Here is a 25,697-nt window from a genome sequence, read left to right on the forward strand (position 1 = left end):
TTAAATTCTTCTGTGTTGCTAGTTTGGCAGCAATTTAAAAAAATCTTGTGGAAAGAAAACTTATCTGGAGTTTTGTTACATTGCAAAAGCTTCAAACTAAAGGGAAAATACCAGTACTTAGTCAATAGTACTTATCTGAAATATTGCCTTCAGCAGTAAAGAGTTCAGACCGCTTTCAGTTTTTTACATGGTCATTAATTTTCATAGCATGAGCCGACTCAAAGTTTATAAATGCGGACAGTGTTTCGTGGTTCTGCGCAGAAGAAGCAGAGATGAATATTTAAACTGAATATTCTGTTCCCTTACAGGCTTAACTGTAACATGGAGTGGCAACATTTGTTCTGAAAAATGATTAATCAATCAATAAGGAAGAATTGAAATTGTTCTATATAGTTGTGATCTCCCTCCGTGAACTTCCGGTTTAAGGTTTATTTATACTAAATGGATACATTTGAATCTATTGGGTCTGACATCATTATACCTAGTAAAAGATAAAAGACACCGCCGCCATTTTTGATGTACGGGGGAAAAGCTTGAAGTTTGAACTCTGAGAGGTATGTGCAGCTTACAACAATGTAAGGTGAATATATTAGAAAAATACTGAAGTTTGTTATGTTGTTTCATTGCTCTTTGTTTACAAAACTGCTCTAGTACGAATAAAACCTGAAGCAGCGGACTGAAAGACTGAACCGTGAAATGCTGGCCACGATGGTAAACTTTGAGGGGGCTCATGCTGTGAAAATTAATGACCGCGTAAAAAACTGAAAGCGGTCTGAAATCTTTACTGCTGAAGGCAATATTTCAAATAAGTACTATTGCTTTTTGACTTCAGTAAATTTTTCTCATCTGCAAAGTGCCATATAACCTAATAAGGGATAAATGATTGTCTGAAGAACTTTGACATAATCCTGCCCAAAAGTCTGTTCCTGATTTTGGGATCTCCCTGATAATAATAGATCAGTGCTAAAAAGAAAAATATTTTAAAAATGATAATACAAAATAAATAAGGAAAGGGAAGATAGTAGTTTTGGCCAATGATTAAAATCAAGAGCGATCAAAAAGCTGGATATTAACACCAGATGGTATATACGCTCTATATATGAGGCTTTTTTCCACCTTAAGAGTGAAGATATAAAGTATTTTTGAAAATGAAATTAGGGCTTATGGTACTTTTTTTAATGGATTAGAAGGAATATTAATCAAGTTGTATTGTTGGTTCCATTGTGTGTGAACTGAAATATTTTTGCTTAGTACTCACTCTTGGCCACAAGATGTCACCCTTAGAACAGTTCTTGCTTGAATTTCCAGCCTTTTCAAATCTAGAGATTACATTACATTACATTAGTGATTTCTATTCCGCCATTACCTTGCGGTTCAAGGCGGATTACATAAGATTTCTCAGGAGGTTACAAGAATTGTAACTTTACATAAGAATTGTCATAAGAATTGCTTAGGAATTATATAAGAATTTACGGGAACTTGATGTGATCCATGTTGGGTAATTAGAAACATTTTAGATTTGAAAGGGGTAGAGAGTGTGGTAGATGGAGATTGGGAAGGAGCTGGTCGTGTTAAATAGGTTTTATGTATTTTTTGAAGAGTAGGGTTTTAGTTTCTTTTTTGAAGGTTTTGTAGTCTTTGGTCGAAGACAGCAGATTGGTGATTTGTCTGTCTAGTTTTGCTGCTTTGGTGGCCATTAGATTGTCATATAGTTTTCTACGTTTGACATTTTGGGTTTGTGTGTGTGTGAATAGTGAGTGAGTTCTTCTGTGCCTGGTTGAGGTGGATTGAGTTAGTTGGTTTTCCAGTAGGATGGGCTTTCTCCATTAATAGCTTTGAAAAGTAGGCAGAAGAATTTGAAGCGTATTCTTGCTTGTATTGGGAGCCAATGTGAGTCGTGGTATGCTTCTGTGATGTGGTCATATTTTTTCAATGAGTAGATGAGTCTTAAGGCTGTATTTTGTATTGTTTGTAATTGCTTTATCAAGGTCGCTGGGCAGGGGAGGTATAGTATGTTGCAGTAGTCAATTAGTTCAAGGATAAGAGATTGTATCAAAAGTTGGAATTGTTTCCTGTCAAAGAATTTCCAAATTAGTCTTAGGTTTCTCATAGTCACGAATGATGCTTTTATTATTTTGATTATTTGAGGTTGCATGGTACAGCCTCTGTCAATCAGTACTCCAAGAAGTTTTAGTGTGGGTTGAATGGGGTATGAAATCGAGCTTATTACTAGGTTTGTTAAGGTTGGAGTTTTGCTGTTTTCTAGGAGGATGAAATTTGTTTTGTCAGGGTTTAGTTTTAGTTTGTGTTCAGTCATCCATGTTGCTACTGTTTCGAGTGTTCTGTGTATTGTGCTTGTCATGGTGGGTTCTGGGTGGTCGAAGGGGAGGAGAATGGTGATGTCATCTGCTTAGCTGTATGAGGTCATGCCATGTTCATCTAGGTAGGAGCTGAGGGAGAATATGTATAGGTTGAATAATGAGAGAACCTTGCCTGAGATTCCTATGGAGTCTAGCGTTTGTAGGAGGATGTTATGGTCTACCAGGTCGAAGGCTGCAGAGAGGTCTAGTTGTATGAGCATGATTTTCTTGCCTGTACAGAGATGTTGTCTAGCTGTGTCCATTAGTGTTCTGAGTAGGGTCTCAGTGCTGTAGTTGGTACTGAAGCCAGACTGTGTGGGGATCTTGAATCTTGAATTCCTCAGAAGCATGGAGAGCATAGATGCCAATGTAGCTAATTCCAGCAGGGACATTTTAGGCCAGTCCTAGCTTTTAACTTATATCTCAAAGTAGTGCAGTATTTGTAGTCCTTGATTTTACCTACTGAAATCAGAGCTACCAGTCCTATAATGCATCATGATGAGACACCTAAAACAACTCTTTTGAAATTGGGTAAGTGACTAGCTCTGGGAGAGCCCCTGGACTACTTCTTGTTTGTTTTAGTTTATTTATTTAGCTTTTAAAATTTCATTTAATATTCCACAATTTCCTAGGGTAGCATTGAGAAAATTCCATAAAAATGTCAATATCTTATTTATTATTTTATCATATACTGCCTGCCAAAACTGATCACAGCAGTGTATATTTGTCTGCCCTTGAAAGGCTTACAATCTCAGGGCAGGATGCACTAAGCTCTGACACTACAGTAAAAAAATACTATGGTGGGAGCAATTTTTCTTTTACTGGTGATGTTCAGCACAATAGAATGCAAATTATATGCATACTGTTTGTGTGGAAGGCAAACAGAAGAACTATGGAACTGATGATCTTGATAAAGTCTTATTTATTCAAGTCTTATATTCAACCAATCTTGGTGTACATGGTGCAGTCCAGAAAAACCCAAATAAAAATACACAGTAAATGGATTGTGGTATAAACCCGACACGGGCTGTGTTTCGGTCACTAAAGACCTTCTTCCAGGGTCCGTCAGGTGCTTCTATAAACCACAAGCAATGAATTGCAAATTTTGCAAAGCAAAATACTGTGTGCTGATCAATTATTGCCAATCAGAAGAGCAGTCGCTAGGCACAGCTCCTTTTCCTGCCTGCAGTCACTCTTCTTCCCTCTGCTGCGATTAGCTGAAAGCTTTGGAGCCAGCCAGGGTTTTTTTAATGAGCACAACTGTTGTGCATACACAACACACACACAAGAGCTGTGTCTATTAAAAAAAGGAAGCCCCCCTATTCCTCACACTGAGCCTCCCCCGACACCCCCTGTGCCTTCAATACAAAATGGCAGAAAGGATACCCACTTCCTCCTGCTATTATCACCACCATCCCCTCCATACTGGTACTACCTCCTGACACTCCCCTTACCATCCCTCCTCCCAATCTTCAAGAGAAAGCAGGGGGTGCAATGGGGGGGGGTCCTGGCATTGTGTGTGTATGGAGGGGGTACAGGCCCATATGGCCAGCCCATTAGATGACCAGGCTCATCATATTTTGGGCTTGTTGGGAGGGTGGACTGGCAGGAGGGCTTGGTGGGAGGAGGCTCTGCAGGAGGGGGGCGGGGGCTGGCATGAGAGCTCGGAGAATTTGGCGAGAGGGTGTAATCGGAGACATTTTTTCAGTGGTGGGTGTGAGCTCTTGCTTATTTTCCTGTCAGTGCTTGAGCCAATCAGTGCTCAGGCACTGACAGGAAAGTAAGGCTACGACAGCTCAGGCCCTGCTGTAAAAATTTGTAAATGTGTGTTCATTATACAGAGTGCTCATAATAATACTAATGAGCTCCTTGTAATGCATTAGCATAGAATTCTCAGTGGCTGCTACAAGGATCTCCAGCAGCTATGGAAAACCTTTTTTTGCATCGGAAGCGGAGCTTCCTGTGACAGTAAGACTGCTTTAATGAGTCTTATTGCCATGCATCAGGGCCTCAGTTTGCATTTGAGGCAGCAGAGGGTTAAGATCACAGGGAGCTGCAGTGGGATTTGAACCAGGCTTTCCTGGTTCTCACTCTGTTGCTTTTAGTCATTAGACCTCTCCTCCACTCCATGCACATATTTTCCCCTTCAGTTGAGTCTTGCCTGAAAATCAAAGCACTCTACAAATAAGATTAACAACAACAAGAGTAAAGGCATTGACCTTACCTGGATGCCATTCAGTGAGGCAACTCCCATGTAGAGAAAGACTCCATACAGCACAGGCATAGGGATGTACTGGTCAGACAGTAAAGCAGAAAAAGATCCATCAGCTTTTCCTTTTTGCCTTGACCTTCTTTAAGACTGACATATTTTGAATGAAAACCACACAGCAGTGGCTCATGGGGGCTTTGGGTCACTTTCAGTGGCATAGTAAGGGGAGGAGGTGTCTGGGGTGGTGGAGCCCCCCCCATGCCCCCATTCCTTCTGTGCTCCCCACTCCTTCCCACCCCCCCCTTCGATACTTGTGCTCTCCCTCTCCCCGTACCTCTAAATCTTTGCTAGCGCGAGTGGCTTTAGAAACATGCTCCTCGCACCAGTGTTGGACTTTCCTCTGATGTCACTTCCTGGCCCCGTGTCCTGGGAGTGATTCAAGGGGAATCAGGCTGGTGCGAGTAACAGGCAGAAGTTGCTCGAACTAGCGAAGATAATACAGAGGTATAGGGTGAGGGGTAGGGATGGCATGAGTGTAGTGGGGCGGTGCCCCCACCAACTCGGCACCTGGTCACCTTTATTCTTCCAAAGTCTTTTCTTATGGATCTTTGGCATTACTGCATGGTTAAAAACACTGAGAAGCTCTGCAGGTGTTAACTCTGTTATCAAGTTATCCCTGACAAATGTTGTGGTCACTGTGAAGATTGAATAGAACAGCAACATGATTGAAACCCAGACTATTATGATATTAGAGGCAGACCGCATGCCCTCCTCATTTGCTGTTAGTTCTAGTGATATTTTATTCTAGAAAATAATTTTAGTTCTAGTTATTATTCATGCACAAAACATGGAATTTTAATTCTCATTTAATTCTAGTTTGGTCAACAATGTAAATTGTAGCTTTTATTTAGTCCTTTTCCAAAAATGTTCGTTGGTATTCAGTTCACAAACTCATGACAAATCATTTTAGTTCTCTCCCAAAAGTTTTAGACCCTCTTTTACTAAGGAGATTAGCACAGGCCAGCTTGGTAATGGTATCAAATCCCTATTAGAGAATGACACGGGAACAAATTTTTCCCTGTCCCTGCAGGAACTCAATTTCTCCGTCTCATCCCCGCACATTTTGTTGCTGTCCCTGTCCTATTCCTATAAGCTCTGTCTTAACCGCATGGGCCCCAAACACTTATGATTTTAAAGTGATAGAGGCTTGGGCAGATGAGGACAGAGCTTGCAGGAACGGGGCAGGAAAAAGAAAAGAACTCGCCAGGACGGGATAGGAAAATGAGTTCCTGCGGTGACGGGGAATAATTTCTGCCCGTGTCATTCTCTAATCCCTATGGCTTTTGGTGTGGTTGCTACATGGCACTCACTAACTTCGCTTAGTTAAAGAGGAGCCTTAGATCTTATTCAGTTCACAAACTCTCAACAAATAATTTCAGGTCTTGCTTTTTTTTTTTTTTATTGTAAGCAAAACAGACACAATTACAAACATATCAAGAATAGCCCTTGGAATAACACACGCAAATAACTTAGAACCCCTTTATAAAGCTGCAGTAGTGACGCTGCTGTAGTAAATGCACCAAAGTCCACATTTCTCCTTTTATTATTTGTTATGTTGATGCTCAGTGCCTATTGTTTGATTTCGTATTTGTCCGAATGATATTTTTCATTATTCAGTTTCAGCCAAATAGTAAAATATGCTTTTCAGTACAGCTCTAGTTATAACCTTTAATCTCCTCATGATACCAAATAGCTCTTTGCTGGGACTTCTACACCAGGAAGCTCCCTGTAATGCGCAGGACTGAAACATAGAGCTGCAAGAGCAAACATAGACTAACAAACTCCTGCGAAAGTCTCACCTTCAGAACTGGGGCCAGGAAGACAGAGATGCCAGTCAGAATAAACACAGTTGTACCGGTGACTCTCTGTTCTCTGAAAAAGTAAAGAGAGCAAAGTGTTAAAGGGCAGCTTGGAGAAAAACATACAGTGACTTCTCACATGAGGGTAGGAAGATCCCCAAACTCTCCTTAAAGGAGAATTCTTTGATTTTCATTCTCCTACTGTGCGACCTGATGTTAAGTTTTGAAAGCAATGCATTGGCCTTGTTAAACCCCCATCTTCCTTTCACCGATGATGGTCTCCACAGCTGGCGACATCACTTGAATGCTTAATACATGCTGATGTCATTGGCTATGTCACCAGGGTGATGATTTACTAACTTACCCTCACCTTTCCCCTTTCGTTTCATGTGCGTTGGTCCATTTAGACTCCCTTTTTATTCACTTTTTAACTCTAGATAATTTATATCCTTTATTTTATTTATTTTTTTATTTATTTAAATCTCTATTTTATTGTACACCATTTAGATACCTATTTGATAAACGGTATATCAAAAATAAAGAAACTTGAAACTTGATGATAGCTCTCTACTTCAAACTGGAGATCCAGGAATGTCAGTTAATTACAAACCAGTTTCAAACCTTGAATTTTTAGCCAAACCTTTAGAAAAAATAATTTTCTTTTAGATCCTTGACTTTGTAGAGAAAATTAATGCTCTACATTGTAGGCGGTCTGGCTACCATCAGAGATATACTGTATTTTTCGCTCCATAAGACGCACCTGACCATAAGACGCACCTTAGATCTATCTCCATCCCCATCCCCATCCCCACGAGTTCTGTCCCTGCCCTTGTTCCATCCCTGCAAGTTCTCTCCTCATCTGCACAAGCTTTGAACACTTTAAAATCATAAGTGTTCGAGGGCAGGGACAGAACTTGCAGGGACAGGACGGAGATGGAGAAAGATCCCGTGGGGATGGGGACAAATTTGTCTCCGTGTCATTCTCTATGCTAGTACCCAAGAAATAATTGTATCTATGAAACCTGTCCTAACATTTTGTGAAATGTACTATCTATGTAATATCTTTTGAGATCGTTATGGAATTGTTTTAGGTTTTTTTTTAAACTATTATCTTACTATGGGATCCTTTTACAAAGCCACAGTAACGATTCCCCTGTGGCAAATGAACCATAGCCCATTCAATTCCCATGGGCTTCAGTGTATTTGCCATGGGAGAATCACTACCACAGCTTTGTAAGAGTAGCCCTATGTCAGGAAAAAAGAGGTTTACTTTAAACTTTTGTGAAGCTTATCAAGATCAGCGGTATATCAAGAAATGCATGGAAATGGAAATAAATTTGTTGACATCTATGGAGAGCTACCCTGACTTGACTGCTGTAGGTGAAACCTATGGGCTCCTTTTACTAATCTGCAATAGCGGTTTTAGTGCATGCTAGACCTTAATGCCAGCATTGAGCTGGTATTAGTTCTAGCCATGTAGCTCAGGTTTAGTGCACGCTAAAATCCTGGGTGCGCTAAAAACGTTATCGCAGCTTAGTAAAAGGAGCCCTATGTTTTCAGAAGAGACAGGTGTGCTGTACCTCACTCCCAGAAACTGGGGCTGCTCCCCAGGAGCGCTGGTCTCTGTTTCCATCTTCAGGCTGTCAATGTGTGCAATAGAAATGACTGTTGCGGCCACATACCAGGGCAGTCCCATGAAAGAGCAGGCGCCCATCAGTATTCCTACCCAGAACAGGTCCAGGTGGTAGCCTGAGGCTTTCTGAAGCAGAAATACACAAGCAGAAAACCATTGAAATCACTACATGGGCACAGATTCAGCCCATCTGAATGTAATCCCAGAATAAAACAAGAGCTTACATTTACAGAGTACCGTATTTTCACGCAAATAACACGCACCCGTATAAAACGCGCACACGGATATAGCGCGCAGAAATCACGATGATTTGCACAAAAACTTTGATATACCGCGCTCACGGGTATACCGCGCATGCTGCCCGACGCTCCTTTCGCCCGCCCTGACTTTCCGTGCGCTGTCCCGACTCTCCGTTCACCCCCCCTGACTTCCGTGCACTGTCCCCCCTTGAAGGTCTGTCCCCATCCTGAAAGCCTGATGCCCCCCCCCGACGTCCGATACATCCCTCCCCCCCCCCGAAGGACCGCCGACTCCCCAACAATATCGGGCCAGGAGGGAGCCCAAATCCTCCTGGCCACGGCGACCCCCTAACCCCACCCCGCACTACATTACGGGCAGGAGGGATCCCAGGCCCTCCTGCCCTCGACGCAAACCCCCCTCCCCCCCAAGAACCTCCGACCGCCCCCCAGCCGACCCGCGATCCCCCTGGCGACCCCCACGACCCCCCCACCCCCCTTCCCCGTACCTTTGGTAGTTGGGCCAGAAGGGAGCCCAAACCCTCCTGGCCACGGCGACCCCCTAACCCCACCCCGCACTACATTACGGGCAGGAGGGATCCCAGGCCCTCCTGCCCTCGACGCAAACCCCCCTCCCCCCCAAGAACCTCCGACCGCCCCCCAGCCGACCCGCGATCCCCCTGGCGACCCCCACGACCCCCCCACCCCCCTTCCCCATACCTTTAGTAGTTGGCCGGACAGACGGGAGCCAAACCCGCCTGTCCGGCAGGCAGCCAACGAAGGAATGAGGCCGGATTGGCCCATCCATCCTAAAGCTCCGCCTACTGGTGGGACCTAAGGCGCGTGGGCCAATCAGAATAGGCCCTGGAGCCTTAGGTCCCACCTGGGGGCGCGGCCTGAGGCACATGGTCGGGTTGGGCCCATGTGCCTCAGGCCGCGCCCCCAGGTGGGACCTAAGGCTCCAGGGCCTATTCTGATTGGCCCACGCGCCTTAGGCCCCACCAGTAGGCGGAGCTTTAGGATGGATGGGCCAATCCGGCCTCATTCCTTCGTTGGCTGCCTGCCGGACAGGCGGGTTTGGCTCCCGTCTGTCCGGCCAACTACTAAAGGTACGGGGAAGGGGGGTGGGGGGGTCGTGGGGGTCGCCAGGGGGATCGCGGGTCGGCTGGGGGGCGGTCGGAGGTTCTTGGGGGGGAGGGGGGTTTGCGTCGAGGGCAGGAGGGCCTGGGATCCCTCCTGCCCGTAATGTAGTGCGGGGTGGGGTTAGGGGGTCGCCGTGGCCAGGAGGGTTTGGGCTCCCTTCTGGCCCAACTACCAAAGGTACGGGGAAGGGGGGTGGGGGGGTCGTGGGGGTCGCCAGGGGGATCGCGGGTCGGCTGGGAGGCGGTCGGAGGTTCTTGGGGGGGAGGGGGGTTTGCGTCGAGGGCAGGAGGGCCTGGGATCCCTCCTGCCCGTAATGTAGTGCGGGGTGGGGTTAGGGGGTCGCCGTGGCCAGGAGGGTTTGGGCTCCCTTCTGGCCCGATATTGTCGGGAAGTCGGCGGTCGTTCGGGGTGGGGGTGCGAGTGGTCCTGCCGGGGGGGGGGGATGTATCGGACGTCGGGGAGTCGGCCGGGCAAGAGGGCTTGGGCTCCCTCTTGCTCCGATCGTGGATGCGGGTGTGGGTGGGAGCGCGTGCGAGCGGTCGTTCGGGGTGGGGGTGCGAGTGGTCCTGCCGGGGGGGGGGGATGTATCGGACGTCGGGGAGTCGGCCGGGCAAGAGGGCTTGGGCTCCCTCTTGCTCCGATCGTGGATGCGGGTGCGGATGGGAGCGCGTGCGAGCGGTCGTTCGGGGTGGGGGTGCGAGCGGTCCTGCTGGGGGGGTGAATCGGGCGTCGGGCGGGGTGGGAACTATGTTTTAAAACTTTGGTATACCGCGCTCACGCATATAACGCGCGAGGGGTATGCGCGGTAGGTAAAAACGCGTATAACGCGCGCGTTATATGCGTGAAAATACGGTACCTTATATCCATAACAGCATTCTAAACCATTTTAACATTTCACCCCCTAGCTTTGTAATTTCCCTCCCCCCCCCACACTACTCACCATATCTGAACTTCTCTTCCCTCTTTTGTCCCAGGCCAGGTTGTACACTTCTCCCTCTGTACTCACGGTTTCAGCATTCGCGGTTTCGATTATTCACTGTTTTTAGCTTGCTGGCTCCTCCCCCCCAAATTACGTCAGCTTGCATAGAGAAATCATTGATTCCCAGCACTTTCTTCGCCGTATTTTGCCTCTCCTTTAGGAACAGGCCAGGTCTCCCACCATGTTATTCGTGGTTTCACCATATTCACGATGGTTTATAATAGTAAACAGCGAATAACATATGAAAAAGTTATTCGCAGTTTTTCTGTATTTGTGGTACTGTTAATCCCTGTAGGTAGATTTATGGGTATAATAAAGTAGTGCTACATCCTCTATCACAGCGAATACGGAGGGAGAAGTGTAGTGCTTTTCCTTCCTGCCTCCTCTGTCTCTGTTCTAGTCCTATTTTCAAGACTTTTATTTTGTCAGACTCCATTATACAGAAAAAGAAAGTTCTAGCAATCTAACAAATATTTAAGATAATGAGCAAACTGCCCATTTTGTCAAATATTTTTGATTGTTATATTTGCTGTAGAATCTAATTTCTCATTACAGACACTGCTTAGCTGGGGTTTACAGTTAAATCTTGCTTGGAAGCAGACTGCAGAGAGCGAAACATGATTATGTCGGAATGGGACGTTAAAAATGCTGTGGACCTTGAATTGAGAAATGCCTTTTTTTTTTTTTAATCACTTGGGAGTCCAAGGAATGAAAGCAAAAGGCACAGTAATATTAATATTTTATCTTCATTTTGAGGCCGATACTCAATAGCTTTGTCTGGATAACAATGGAGGCCATTTTCAATAGGATATCTAAGTCCAACTTTGGATGTTTCCCAGATGTCTAAAGTCAGAAGCAGAGAAACGTCCATTTTCAAACGGGACATTCAAATAATTTTTTTTTAAAAATTGCCTACTTGGATGTCTTGGCTGCCAGGACTTCTAGCTTTATTTGCCATTTTCTACCACAAGAACGTCCAAGTTAGAAATGTCCAAATCAGCACATTTAGACATGGGAGGAACCACCATTGTAATGAACTGGCCACATAGATGTGCCAACAGAGCAGATCCTCTTCCTATAGCCATCAACATCATCATTTGTATGGGAAATGTAGACTAATCCCCCCACTGCTAGTACAAAGGCCCAGCTTCCTTTTACCAGATAGCAAGGATTCTCTTTTCTAGTAACAATAAATGCTTTCTTGGCCCAGGGACAGAATTTTTATCTTAAATCCTAGACTTCCTGGGACATCAAACAGCAGCCCCTCTGCTGACGGAACAATCTCCTGACAAGTTACACTTTCTACTTATTTTATTTAACCACAGTCCAAGAACATTTAATATCTGTCTGGATAAGGGTGAACTGGTTCAATATTGGATAGAAGAGAGGGATGCCAGGGTTGAGGCTAAACATTGACAGTGCTTTTTATAGAGTTGCATGGGGACAGAAATTTTACCCATCCCCACTGGAATCTAAACCATACCCACCTGCTCCTGCTGAGATCCATTCCATATCCACAATTAATCTCTTCCATCTCCATCTGTACTCACAGGAGCCAACATTACTAAGTTTCAAGTTTATCTGATATATTGCCAAATCAGAGAACTTTCAGGGCAGTTTACAGATTACAGTTAAAAGAGAAACAAAACAAGGTGTTTTAGGCATACAGCCCTTCATTTCCTCCTGAGTCCAACAGCCTCTTGCACTTTGACATTATTCACTACTCAACCAATGAGTGTTCCAAATTTTAGTCTGGTGTTTGGGCTGCTTTTCTTAGCATTCCAAGTCTCATTCTGGTGTTCCAATTGTCTTTCCTAGTGCATTCCACAACTCACTGTGGTGTCATTGGAGATTTTGACTACAATTCCATAGGAATCTCAAGGCAATTTCTTCCATCTCTAAGGGTATCCTGTAGCGACTTTTTCTATTTCTGCAGGATTCCCAAAGGCTCCACAGGATTCCCATTCCCAAGTGACTTTCTAGTGCAATTATTAGGTTAGGCCAGAATACATAAATGATGTGCTTAAAGTTAACTGGATAAGTTATTTAGTTCCTTTAACTGGGTATATTTAATGTCACTTACTTAACTAGATAATTGTTTAAATAGCCATTTAGTTAAGCAAACAATTTATTTAATTAATTTTAACTGACTATGTCTTGGCTGAAAATTGCCCTTATATATATTTGTAAATTGATTACTCATTGGTTATATGAGGCTAAACATGAATATTCAGAGATAAGCCAAATAATTATATACCGCGTTGTATTTACTCACTCTTTAAGGCCCCCTTTTACAAAGCTGATTACATAGGCCAACAATAACAAAATTAATTCTTGGTGCCTTCGGTTTTTTGACATGTTCCTGGGGTTATTTGGGGTGCTGATTCAGAAAATTGCATTGTATAGACCAGTGTTCTTCAACCTTTTTACATCTATGGATTGGCGGAAATAAAAGAATTATTTTGTGGACTGGCAAACTACTAGGACTGAAATTAAAAAATCCTGTTTCTGCCCCGTCTCCACGAGCTCGGTCCCCACAAACCATCTAATCCCATCCGCACAAGCCTCAGTTATGATTTTATATTGAATGTATTTTATTAAAGTATAAAAAGAAACAATATTCTGTACAATTGTCATTTTATAAATACAAATAATACAAAGCAAGGATCAACAAAACCTCTGTCTCCCCTTCAAATATATCCCCTCTACTATCAAGAAAACTGAATTATTACAGAATGTTACACAGAAATATCGTGCTAACACAATACCGCAGTCACACATGACAGGACTAGTGTTAGAGGAGTGCAACTAGGGCAACTGCCCCCTGGTCAGAAAGAACCCTAAGCCAGCTGGAAGCTACAGAAGCACTGCCTGGGCTTTATAGTCCCCAGTTATGTCTAACACCAGCTCTAGCAGGATATATATTTCAAAGCTGATATATTCTAATCACAAAATAGAAATAAAATTAATTTTTCTACCTTTTGTTTCTGGTTTCTGCTTTCATCTTCTTTTCACTTTCTTCCTTCCAGCATCTGCCCTCTCTGTCTCTTCAATCCAGCATCTGCCCCTTCCATCCACTGTCTGCCCTCTCCCCCTACCATATGGTATCTCTCTTCTTTCTATGCCCCTCCCCCTTTCCATCCAGCCTGCATCCCCTTTCTCCTTTTTACATGATTCATTCCAGCTTCACTGCTCTCTTCATTTTTATCTCTCCTATACCAGATCTAGCATCTTTGTCCCTCTCTGCTGACTCCCTTCCCATCATCAATCTCTCTACTTTCTCATTCTGTCTCTCCCCTTCCCCTCCTCTAATCTCCCTACCAGCTGTTTCCTTCCTTTTTTTCTTCTCCCTTCCCTCCTCCTGTCCAGCAGGCAACACACACAAGAAGAAGGCAAGAAGCAGGCAACACAAGGAACAAACACACAAGCAAAGAATAGTAAGGTAGAGCGAAGGCAGCACACACAAGAAGAAGGCAGCACACACAAGAAGAAGGCAACAGGCACAAGAAGAAGACAGCAGGCACATAAGGAGCAAACACACAAGCTAAGGTAAGGTAGGGCGAAGGCAACACACACAAGAAGAAGGCAGCACACACAAGAAGAAGGCAGCAGGCACATAAGGAACAAACACACAAGCTAAGGTAAGGTAGGGCAAAGGCAGCACACACAAGAAGAAGGCACAGAAGGAAGCAGGCACACAAGGAACACGTAATCTCAAATGTATCTTAAAGTAGGAACGACAATGGAAGCAGAGGGAAACCAGAAGATGAGCTTTCCAGTGTTCTGCACCGACTGTCATATGTATGACTACCTCCCCTCGGGGAGACAGTCGTATGTATGCGGTCGGTGTCAGGAGCTGAAAAGGTTGAAGAAGGAAGTCAAGCGACTAGAGGACAGGATACAGGAGCTAGAAGGACTTTGCACCACGGAGGACCCAATCAGGACAGATGAAGACTTCATGAGCAAGCAACACATCGAGGAGGAAGTCAGGGAACTCGAGAAATTCATTGAGGAAGCATACAAGAGGAGGGTGGAAGAGAACGAACTTCATATGAAAGAAGAAGTTACACCAACATGGAAGGGAGAACAAGAAGCAAATTACCTCAAAGAAGACACCCACAGAGGAAAAACGCACGAGGGGGAGAAATTGGTCAGTCGATGCCCAGAAGAAGAAAGAGCGAAGCACACCGAGGACATTGACCTGAGACCGAAGCGAACATTGAAGAAGGGAAAGTCAGCGATCCTAGTGGGAGACTCGATCCTGAGGCATGTGGACAGCCACATAGCAGGAGGGAGAGAGGATCGACTGGTGACTTGCCTTCCAGGAACGAGAACCAAGGACATCGTGGATAAAATTGGAAAGATCCTGGAAGGAGCGGAGATGGAAGAGACCACGGTGATGATCCACACCAGGACGAATGGATGTCAGCAGGAGAGACTACAGAAGAAGCACGCTGATAGAACAGTTCAAGATTCTGGGAAGGAAACTGAAGATGAGGACCCAGAAGATAGCGTTCTCAGAGATCCTACCGGTACCGAGGGCAGATGTGAAAAGGCAAGAGGACCTACAATCAATAAATGCGTGGATGAGGAGATGGTGTGAGGAAGAAGGATTCCACTTCATGAGGAACTGGACGACGTTCTGGGGCAAGAGCAAGCTCTACAGGAGAGATGGATTGCATCTGAGCACGGCGGGAGCTAGACTTCTAGCAAACAACGTCAAGAGAGGAATAGAACAGGCTTTAAACTAAGAAGAAGGGGAAAGCCGACCGTCGACCATGCGTTGATGATTCGGAAGAAGGTATCCCGTGAAGATACTAAGGGGAAAAAAGGCTGGGAAGAAACAAGGGACAAATTACAGGAGTCGACTAACCCAGAAGAGGAGGTTAGAAAGATTGTAGCCAAAGAAAAGAATCTAAAGACCGAAGCACAGGGAAAGGAAATGAAGGCAACAAAATTCCAGGAGCTAAATTGCATATATACTAATGTAAGGAGCCTAAGAAACAAAATGGGGGAATTAGAAGCCATGGCCATTGCAGAGGACATATACATCATTGGAATCTCTGAAACATGATGGAATGAGGAAAGCAAATGGGATACAGCACTGCCGGGGTATAAGCTCTATCGCCAGGACAGGTCAGGACAGAAAGGCGGTGGAATAGCACTATACATAAAAGAAAGCATACAATCGACAAGAATGGATGCAGCAGAGACAGCCAACAAGCTAGAATCGCTATGGGTTAAAATGCCAGGAAGGAAAGGGCCTGAAATAAAGATAGGCCTATACTATCGTCCACCCGGACAAACCGGAGATATCGATGAAGAAATGGAAGCCGAGATGAAGCGAGAAAGCAAAAGCGGTAACACGGTTATTATGGGAGACTTCAACTACCCTGGGATAGACTAGAGTCTTGGAAGCTCAAGATGCGCTAGGGAGACAGAATTCCTGGAGGCTGTACAAGATTGCTTCATGGAGCAGCTTGTTAGAGAACCGACGAGAGGAAATGCCACTCTGGATCTAATCCTAAATGGACTAAGGGGACCTGCAAAGGAAGTGGAAGTAGTGGGACCGTTGGGAAACAGCGATCATAATATGATCAAATTCAAGGTGGAAGTAGGAATATTGGAAGGAAAGAGAACCATAGCGACAACTTTTAACTTCAGGAAGGGAAACTACAAAGCAATGAGGGAAATGGTAAGGAAGAAACTTAGGAACACTTCCAAAAAATAGTAGAACATACCTGGTCCTTTTTCAAGGACACGGTGAGCGAGGTGCAAAATCTGTATATCCCCAGATTCAGAAAAGGGTGCAATAAGAGTCGAACAAAAGACCCAGCGTGGATAACTAAAATAGTGAAAATGGAAAAAGGACAAATCTGAGGGAAAGAGCACAGGAAGTATCAAAAAGAATGTCACCGTGTGGTTTGAAAAGCCAAAAGAGAGTATGAAGAGAGACTAGCCAGGGAAGCATGAAATTTCAAACCATTCTTTAGATATGTTAAAGGGAAACAGCCGGCTAGGGAGGAGGTGGGACCGCTGGATGACGGAGACAGGAAGGGAGCAGTAAAGGAAGAGAAAGAGGTCGCAGAAAGACTTAACATGTTCTTTTCGTCTATATTTACAAGCGAAGACACAACCAACCTGAGCATATCTTCAATGGAAATCAAACACAAAAGTTAACATCCGTGGAAGTGAGCCTTGATGATGTGCGCAGGCAGAGAGAAAAACTAAAAACTGACAAATACCCGGGTCCGGATGGAATCCATCCAAGGGTTCTGAAGGAACTAAAGGAGGAAATAGCGGAACTACTACAGCAAATTTGCAACCTATCTCTGAAAACAGATGTGATCCCGGAGGATTGGAAGATAGCCAACGTTACGCCCATATTTAAAAAGGGATCAAGAGGTGACTCGGGAAACTACAGACCGGTGAGTCTGACCTCAGTTCCGGGGAAAATGGCGGAAGCACTGATAAAAAAAACATCGATGAACATTTTGAAAACAACGAACTTCTGATAACCAGCCAACATGGTTTCTGCAGGGGGAGATCGTGCCTGACTAACTTATTGCACTTCGAGGGAATTAACAAACAGATGGACAGAGGAGACCCCATAGACATCATATACCTAGATTTCCAGAAAGCCTTTGACAAGGTGCCTCATGAATGTCTACTCCGGAAACTGAAGAACCATGGGGTGGATGGAGACGTGTATAGATGGATCAGAAACTGGTTAGAGGGTAGGAAACAGAGGGTAGGGGTGAAGGGCCACTACTCAGACTGGAGGAAGGTCATGAGTGGTGTTCCGCAGGGCTTGGTGCTCGGGCCGCTGCTTTTTAATATATTCATAAATGATCTAGAAACAGGAACGAAGTGTGAGATAATAAAATTTGCGGACGACACCAAACTATTTAATGGGGCTCAGACAAAGCAGGACTGCGAAGAATTGCAAAGGGACTTGGACAAACTAGGGGAATGGGCAGCGAGATGGCAGATGAAGTTCAATGTTGAGAAGTGTAAAGTATTGCATGTGGGAAGCAGAAACCCGAGGTACAATTATACGATGGGAGGGATGTTATTGAATGAGAGTACTCAAGAAAGGGACTTGGGGGTAATGGTGGACATAACAATGAAGCCGACGGCACAGTGCGCAGTGGCCGCTAAGAGAGCGAATAGAATGCTAGGTATAATCAAAAAGGGTATTACAACCAGAACGAAAGAAGTTATCCTGCCGCTGTACCGGGCAATGGTGCGTCCGCATCTTGAGTACTGCGTCCAATATTGGTCACCCTACCTTAAGAAGGATATGGCGTTACTCGAGAGAGTTCAGAGGAGAGCGACACGCCTGATTAAGGGGATAGAAAACCTTTCATACGCTGAGAGATTGGAGAAACTGGGTCTATTTTCCCTGGAGAAGAGGAGACTTAGAGGGGATATGATAGAGACTTACAAGATCATGAAGGGCATAGAGAGAGTAGAGAGGGACAGATTCTTCAAACTTTCGAATAATAAAAGAACAAGAGGGCATTCAGAAAAGTTGAAAGGGGACAGATTCAAAACGAATGCTAGGAAGTTCTTCTTTACCCAGCATATGGTGGATACCTGGAATGCGCTTCCAGAGGACGTAATAGGGCAGAGGTTTAAGGTACTGGGGTTTAAGAAAGGATTGGACAATTTCCTGCTGGAAAAGGGGATAGAGGGGTACAGATAGAGGATTACTGCACAGGTCCTGGACCTGTTGGGCCGCTGTGTGAGCGGACTGCTGGGCGCGATGGACCTCAGGTCTGACCCAGCGGAGGCATTGCTTATGTTCTTATGTTCCCTTCCCTTTCCTCATCCCCTCCCAGCAGCATCTCTCCTTCTCCCTCCCTCCAGATCCAGTAGCAGCTGTCCCTTTTTTCCATTGTCCAGCAGCTTCCCAGACTCCAACAGTGGCTTTCTCTCCTCCCAGCAACTCTCTGTACTTGGCAGCGCAGCGATTCACTAAGGCAGCCTTGGGTCCTTTGATGGGTCACGCCTCCTCTGAGGAAAGAGGAAGTTGCATCATCAGAGGCGGCTGCGACTCAGCAAAAGCCCTAAGGCTGTCTTAGTAAATCGCTGAGCTGGCAAGTACAGAGAGCTGCTGGGAGGGGAGAAAGCCACTGTTGGAGGTTCCCCATCATCTCGTCGGCCCTGCGTGGACTGGCAGGAAATTGCAGCTCATCAATCTTGCCGTGGACCGGCAAGAAATTCCAGCTCGTCAATCTCGCTAGCCCTGCGTGGACTGGCAGGAATTTTCTTTGGACCGGCACTGGTCGAAGAACACTGGTATAGACCACATCAGCTCTAGTTTCTTAGATTATGCCTTTGGGATAGTAGAGCCAAACATGAATACTGGGCAAAAAAAGATTGTCCTCTGAGGGAATATATGGTGGTTGGATGACAAAATGTAATCAATGAACCTTTGGTAGCATGAGGTAGAATCATACTGCCACCATTACATATAAAGCTAGGCCTGATGAAACAATTTGTAAAGGCTTTGAATAAAGATGGTTCGTGCATTGAATACATAGCATATATGTTACCTGGGCTTAACATGGAAAAACTGAAGACAGGAATTTTTGATGGTCCACAGATCAGAAAACTTATAAATGACCCACATTTCATAGCATCCATGAATGAAATTGAATCATGTGCCTGGTCTTCATTTGTTCTTGTTGTGAAAAACTTTCTTGGCAACAAGAAGGCAGAAAACTACACACAATTAGTAGAGGATATGTTTTTTCATTTCAACAGGCTTGGCTGTAACATGAGTGTTAAAGTCCATTATCTGCACAGTCACTTAGATCGCTTTCCAGAGAACCTTGGTGACTTAAGCAAAGAGCAAAGTTTAAGATTTCACCAAGACATAAAAACAATGGAAGCCAGATACCAAGGAAGATGGGATGCACACATGATGGAAGACATTGTTGGAATCTTATGCGGGATTGTCCTGGCAGATCACACTCTCGGAAGTCTTACAAAAAGAGCTTCTTGTGTGTCGCATGACTGGAAAGTTTGCATCATAAACTTGTGTTTTTGGTATGAAATAAGTAGATTTTCATGTTGTATACTTTTCTTTTAATTTTTAATGTTTCCTTCATGCATGAAAGATATTAATTTAAATGCTACATTAAAATATCCTGATTTTTTAATGGGTGAGCAGAATGTGGCACATGTTCTGATCTCAAAAACTAGAGCTGATAGGAGAAACTGGTGCCATTTTTGGAATCAGCAGGTCAAATATACCCAGAAACAGGTCTAACATTTGAGGCACCCGAAAAAATGTTAGCCAATGTTACTGTAGTGGGCCGCGGTAATCGCTCCGACGCCCATAGGGGTTCAATGGGCATTGGAGCATTTGCCATATGGCAGCTACTTTGGTGCCTTTGTAAAAGGGGGGGGGGGGGTAAATGATTTTCTTTACAGAAGACTATACAGAATTCTAGGAGTATGCTGGTGAAACCTTTCATTTATTTTTTTAATTGCAGACTATTTTGTGTTAGCACATGCTAAATTAGTTTAATTTCCTTATAGACTGACTACACCACCCTTTGGCTTAGACAACAGAGCAATTTACAATAAAACTCTAATAAAACTGATTAAAAAATGATAAAATGGTAAAAAAAAAAAAAGGAGAAAGAGCAATAAGAAAGAGGAGCTATCATGTGCTAAAACAAAATGAAATAAAAAAGCATGTCACTGACAAATTATAGTACTTACCTACTGACCAGTTGGCAAGGCCATTATTGGGATCTTTGTAGCAACTTTGTTATTTGGAATCATTAAATAAACAACATTTGGGTTTAGAATTTTAGCAGTCACTCTGGAATCAGAATGCAGTTTAGAACCAACAAGGTTGGATGTCACAAAGGCATACCACCAAGCACAGGCGCCCCAAGCCCGAAAAAGGCCCTACCCGCAACTTGTGCTCCTTCCTATTCACAATCACTGCTGTGATCTGCTGGTCCATGAAGATCAGGATGGTGACAAGGAGAGCTGGGAGGGCACTGGCCAGGTAAAGCCACCAGGGGTTTTTACCAAATGGAAACACAAACCAACCTCGGTCAAAGCGAGTGGGCTGGAAAAGAGAAGAGGCAGAGTTATAGGAGCACATTTCAGGCAGAACACCATCTTCTCCGAGAAACTATGTATGTGGAAGCATCCTTAAGGGAGACTAGTGACCAGAATGAAGATTTTCACCTCCTTGCTTTGCAACTCACCCCTGCTACTTGTAACCACTTCCTCACTGAGTCTCACAAAAATATTTATGGTTAGTGTAGTAGCCTGAGAACCAGGGGAACTAGGTTTGATTCCCTCTACAGCTCTTTGTGCCTCCGGGCAAGTCACTTAATTCTCCATTGTTCCAAGTACTGCGGATGACATTTTTATTTTATTGGAAGTCAAACATGATTTCAGTGACCTGGTTACAGGCATAGATAGCTGTATCTCTAAGCTCCAGAGTTGGGCGAATTCCATTCAAATGAAACTGAATGCTTCATAACCTAAGCTGCTTTAGATCGGACCTAGATTAATTAATCTCCCTAGTAATATTACATTGAAATCAAATATTATATTACAACTTGACTTCACTTCTAGAGTTTTGGGTATTATTCTGGATTCCTCTCTCACTTTTAATGACCAGATAAATTCCTTAGCAAAGAAATGTTTCTTTAGTTTGCGCATGCTGAGGAAAGTCAGGGCACTATTTTATCAAGAACATTATTTATCACTTGTACAATCCACTGTGTTGGCCCAGTTGGATTACTGTAATTCTATTTATTTGGGCATTAAACAGGGCAGTTTAGAACATTTCCAGTTAATACAGAATACAGCGGCCAAACTTATTTTTGGAAAGAGAAAGTACGACCATGTTTCCCCATTGCTGAGAAAACTCCATTGGCTTCCGGTCCATCATAGGATACAGTTTAAGTGTGCATGTGTGGTTTTCAAACTCCTTTATAGAATATTTGACTCTTTGATTTCCCTTAGTGGGAATTCCTTTAGATCCTGCTATTCAAGAATTACAACAATTTACAAATGAGCATTTCCTTCTCTGAAAGGTATTAAATGAACTGGGAAGCTTAGTAAATCTTTTACTTTTAAATTGGTGAGAATTTGGAATGGACTTCTCTAAGACTGGTAGATCAATTATTTCAATTTCGAAAAAGTTTAAAAACCTGGTTGTTTTCACAATAGTTAATTTGATTTTAGCTGTCGTATAGTAATTTTAAGCAATTCAACATACTTTTTTCTAACTTTTTCCATTCATCTAATTGTAAACCGAGTCGAGCTCCTTAGGGAGTAGATTTGGTATATAAAATGAAGATTAGATTCGATTATAATACATAAACTGCTTTGACTGTAACCACAGAATGGCAGTATATCAAAACCCATACCCCTTTTTTATTTCTCCCTTCCTGCTGCAAGAATGTAGACCCTATTTAATCCCTTCACTTCTTCAAAATTCAGAATCTTCTGTGGCTGTTCCAGATTTTCTTGATTCTGTTACTATTTCCCTCTACCTTTCTATGCAGTCCTATTTCCTAATGCTATTTGTCATTCTACCTTCTTTCAGTCTACTGCTATGACCCTTTGTCTGAGAGCTTCTTTTACACGTTTGCTTCTTGTGTGTTATTTATATGTTTGAGATATCTGAATATCTTTATCATCTCTATCTCTTTCTTCTTTCTTTTTCTGGGGACAGATTTGATACAGGTGCCACCAATATGGTTGCCCTTGTTTTGACTTCCTCTGCTCTATCTGTTGACATGGCTTCCAAAATTGGAAACAATACTCCAGGCAAGGTCTCATCAATGACCTGTTCAGAGATATTATCACCTCCTTTTCCTACTGGTTATGCCTTTCCCTGTTTACCTGATATCCCTCTGACTCTGGTTACTGCCATGTTGCATTCTCTCGTTAATAAGGCCTGAACTGATACCCACACAACAGCAAAGGCCTGATAGTTTGTTTACATTCCTGGCTTGCTAACATTACTCCATGTCAACTGATTTGCATGAGCAGGGACAATACATAACATTTGTCACCCTCACTAAGCAATACGTCATCATGGATAGACATTCAAGTTTCAGGAAAGAAGCAGTCCCACTACTACAGACCTAAGTATTTGAAAAAGGGAGTGAAATCCAGATGTATCAAAATGGGGTGGGTCATTTGGACCATGGCCTGACAAACTCTGAGCAGCATCTTGGATCTCCTGAAATTCTATAGCTGCAGGTTCTACTATAGGCGATGGGGACTGAATCAAGGAGCAGCCATGGTCAGTGCATCTCTCCTACTTCCCATGGCTCATAATCAGAGCATACTAAGCCAACAGTAGTGGTGGCAGCTGTTTAGACTGCTTTCTCTTCCTGCATACTCCTGTACTTTGTACCGACATTTAGCCCGTGTGCATGGAAAGAAGAAGTGCCTCAAACAGTTAGAGGAGAGATGGGCTGGGGTGAGAATAAGGGATTGGTAATGCAGTGAGCTGTCAGAGGGGTTGTAGGCTGTGTGGAAGGAAATCAGAGGAGCTATGGAAGATGTGTGTGATTGAGGAGATTAGGAGGGGATTGGAGGGAATATGAGAGGATTCAATGAGGGAAACATAGGGAGTGTGAAGTAGTGCATGTGTGATTGAGAAACCAGTGGGAATAAACTAGAGGTTTGCGGACATGCAGAGAAAATGAGAGGTTTGAACGGAATGTGAGCGGACTGAGTTGAGTGAAGGAATGGAAAGAGATTTTTGTGAGATGCTTGTGTGCAAATGAAGGGACTGGATTTGGGAAAAAAGAGTGAGTGGTCCCCCTTCTTTTTCATCCCTTCTGCTTCCTCTAAACCTCTTTCTCTCTCCTTTCCCATCCCTCTGCCCTCCCTTCCTACGATACTTATTTCATCTCTCAAGACTCTTTTTCCTTTGGAGACAGAGGGAATTAAAAGGCATGTGTGGGATGCAGGGGGACAGAGAGAGAAGTGGAGTTGATGGAAGAGGCAGAGGTCTGTGAGTTGGACACCTCAGAAAAGGCATTTTGCTGCCCTTTGTGAAATGTAATTTGAGATCACTCAATTATTTAAAGCCAGGAAATCTGCCTCTTGTGGGTTGGGAGGGACACATATATTGGTAACTATGAAAGGTACATGCATAGCCTGTTACATCACCCCCATATTCTATATATGGCTCCCAAAATTGTGTGCTGAAATTTGGTGCGTTTTGGGCATATTCCATAATTGCATGTGCAACTCAATTGGCAAACAAGCAGCTAATTGGCAATCCTTGGGTGCTAATAATCAATTATTGGCAACAATTAAAATTTATGCCGACATCTTCCTGGTAGGGATTCTATAAAGATGCTCACTTTTTTCAGAGTGGATTCAAAAAGGGGGTGTGGTCAGGGAAGGGACATGGGTGTTCCTAGAAATTGCATGCAGTTAGAATTGTTAAAATATGACAGATCTTCCCCTAATTTAGGCACGGGGATTTACACCCGATTTCAGTTGGGTGCCGTTTACAGGACATCCCTTAAGGCTCATTTTTTGGGTGCCCAAATGTGAGTGACGTTTATAGAACTTATTCTGTAGTGTATAAGTCACAATCCAGTCTTAAGTACCAATGGAATCTGGCAGCATCTACCCAGGGCCCCCATTTGAACTACTGGAATCCTTATTCTCCTGCAAAGTTCTGCTGATTTTCCTAACTGATGCTTTGTTTATAATCGAAAGCATTGCAAGCTTCTCATTTCTGTTCACAATCAGCTCACAATATTAAAATATCATCGATAAAAGAATAATGTTCATTTTACCTTAAAGTCGGTAGGCACTTGAAGCTTAGGGGTATTCAATCCAATAAGCATGTCAAGACCGACAAAAATTATTATGGATATGAAGATAGAGAAATCGCTAATAAGTTTACGGAGCTAAAGAACAGCATGAGAGACAGAGAGAGAGAGAGAGGAGGAAGAGTGACAGTGTTAGTATTTATTAACATAAACTGCACTAAGGCCAACATTGCATACATTTTCTCCATCAGTTTAGTGAAAAGGAAAATAGAATTCAAATGAATTGGTTCAGGTACATTATAATGAATGAAGTTCTGAAAATACAGAGAGGTTATTCCGCTGGCTGCAAAACTCTTTGACCAAAATTCCTGGGGGCTGAATGGATAATTTTGGACCTGTAAACCTTATATGGCCAAAGTTAACCATTTAAAAAGGGGCTGGGCTGTGGAGTATTTTGGGGCAGCGTTATTTGGGCATATAGGGGTAAATATTCAGCTGGGGGTAGTGAGCATTTTTTTAAGCCACTACTGGCTTTATACCCTCATATTCAATGTCAGCCATGTCTGGGCACCAGTATTGAATATCTGGGTTTCTGTGACTGGCTCTCTCTTATGTGGTTAAGTGAGATACAGTACTTAACTGCCTAAGCAACACCGTATAAAGATAGGACTGTGTTTTGTGTGGTCAGCTTTGGCCACTTAATTTAGCTGGTTAAGTACTGAATATCAGCACTTAACCGCATAAGTGCTAACTTTGCCCTGGAGCAGCTACAAAATAGCCAGCTTTCATTTTAGTGGTCAGTGCTGATATCACTGGACAACGAAGTTTTTGCTTCTTCAACACTTTCAGGTGTATCTTACAGATTTTTAGCTGCTGATCACGAAAATCATTTAAAATTACATATCATGTACCATTTTAACAAAAAAGTACATTTTTTGCAATTTCTTGTTATACTTTCAGGCTAATGCAATTAGCCTCTGTATCTGCACTGACATTGAAGGGTTGTTCACAGCTTTGGGTTGTATGCATGACCCACAGGAATGGCGTCTTTTTATTGACTTGTCAGTGTTAAGTCTCAAGGCTATTTTGTTACACAATGGCAATATCTACCCATCGATACCTATTGGCTATGCTGCACACATGAAAGAAACATGTGAAAACATGGAACTGCTGTTAAAGCATATCCAGTACACAAAGTACAACTGGAACATCTGTGGTGATCTTAAAATAGTAGCTCTGTTACTTGGAATGCAGCTTGGATATACCAAGTACTGTTGTTTTATTTGTGAATGGGACAGCCGTCCTGAGTTGCATTACATTCAAAAGAACTGGCTGCTCTGTAATAATTTGGTTCCAGGACAGAAAAATGTAGTACTTGTCATGAACCACTTGTTGACCCAACAAAGATGTTTGCCTTCTCCTCACATAAAACTTGGACGGATGAAAAATTTTGTAAAAGTGATGAACAAGGAAGGCAAAGGTTTT

At 43.5% G+C, this 25,697-nt stretch overlaps 1 protein-coding gene across 9 annotated transcripts in view; it reads right to left on the reverse strand.

Moving 5' to 3' along the window:
• The window catches only part of SLC4A5 (solute carrier family 4 member 5), a 132,871-nt gene that overhangs the window by 11,010 nt on the left and 96,164 nt on the right, over positions 1 to 25,697 (reverse strand). For 4 of the 9 annotated variants that reach the window (XM_033948962.1, XM_033948964.1, XM_033948970.1 and 1 more), the window contains 5 exons: positions 24,237 to 24,350; positions 20,354 to 20,515; positions 8,009 to 8,187; positions 6,429 to 6,501; positions 4,585 to 4,653 (listed from right to left, as the gene is read on the reverse strand). In XM_033948962.1, coding sequence (XP_033804853.1) covers positions 4,585 to 4,653; positions 6,429 to 6,501; positions 8,009 to 8,187; positions 20,354 to 20,515; positions 24,237 to 24,350 — 597 coding nt within the window. Of the gene's footprint in view, positions 1 to 1,258; positions 1,320 to 4,584; positions 4,654 to 6,428; positions 6,502 to 8,008; positions 8,188 to 20,353; positions 20,516 to 24,236; positions 24,351 to 25,697 lie in introns of all 9 variants that reach the window. The other 5 variants (XM_033948967.1, XM_033948965.1, XM_033948968.1 and 2 more) reach the window with 2 other exon arrangements.

This window comes from Geotrypetes seraphini, chromosome 6 (genome assembly GCF_902459505.1).
Source record: "Geotrypetes seraphini chromosome 6, aGeoSer1.1, whole genome shotgun sequence".
NCBI classification, from domain to species: Eukaryota; Metazoa; Chordata; class Amphibia; order Gymnophiona; family Dermophiidae; genus Geotrypetes; species Geotrypetes seraphini.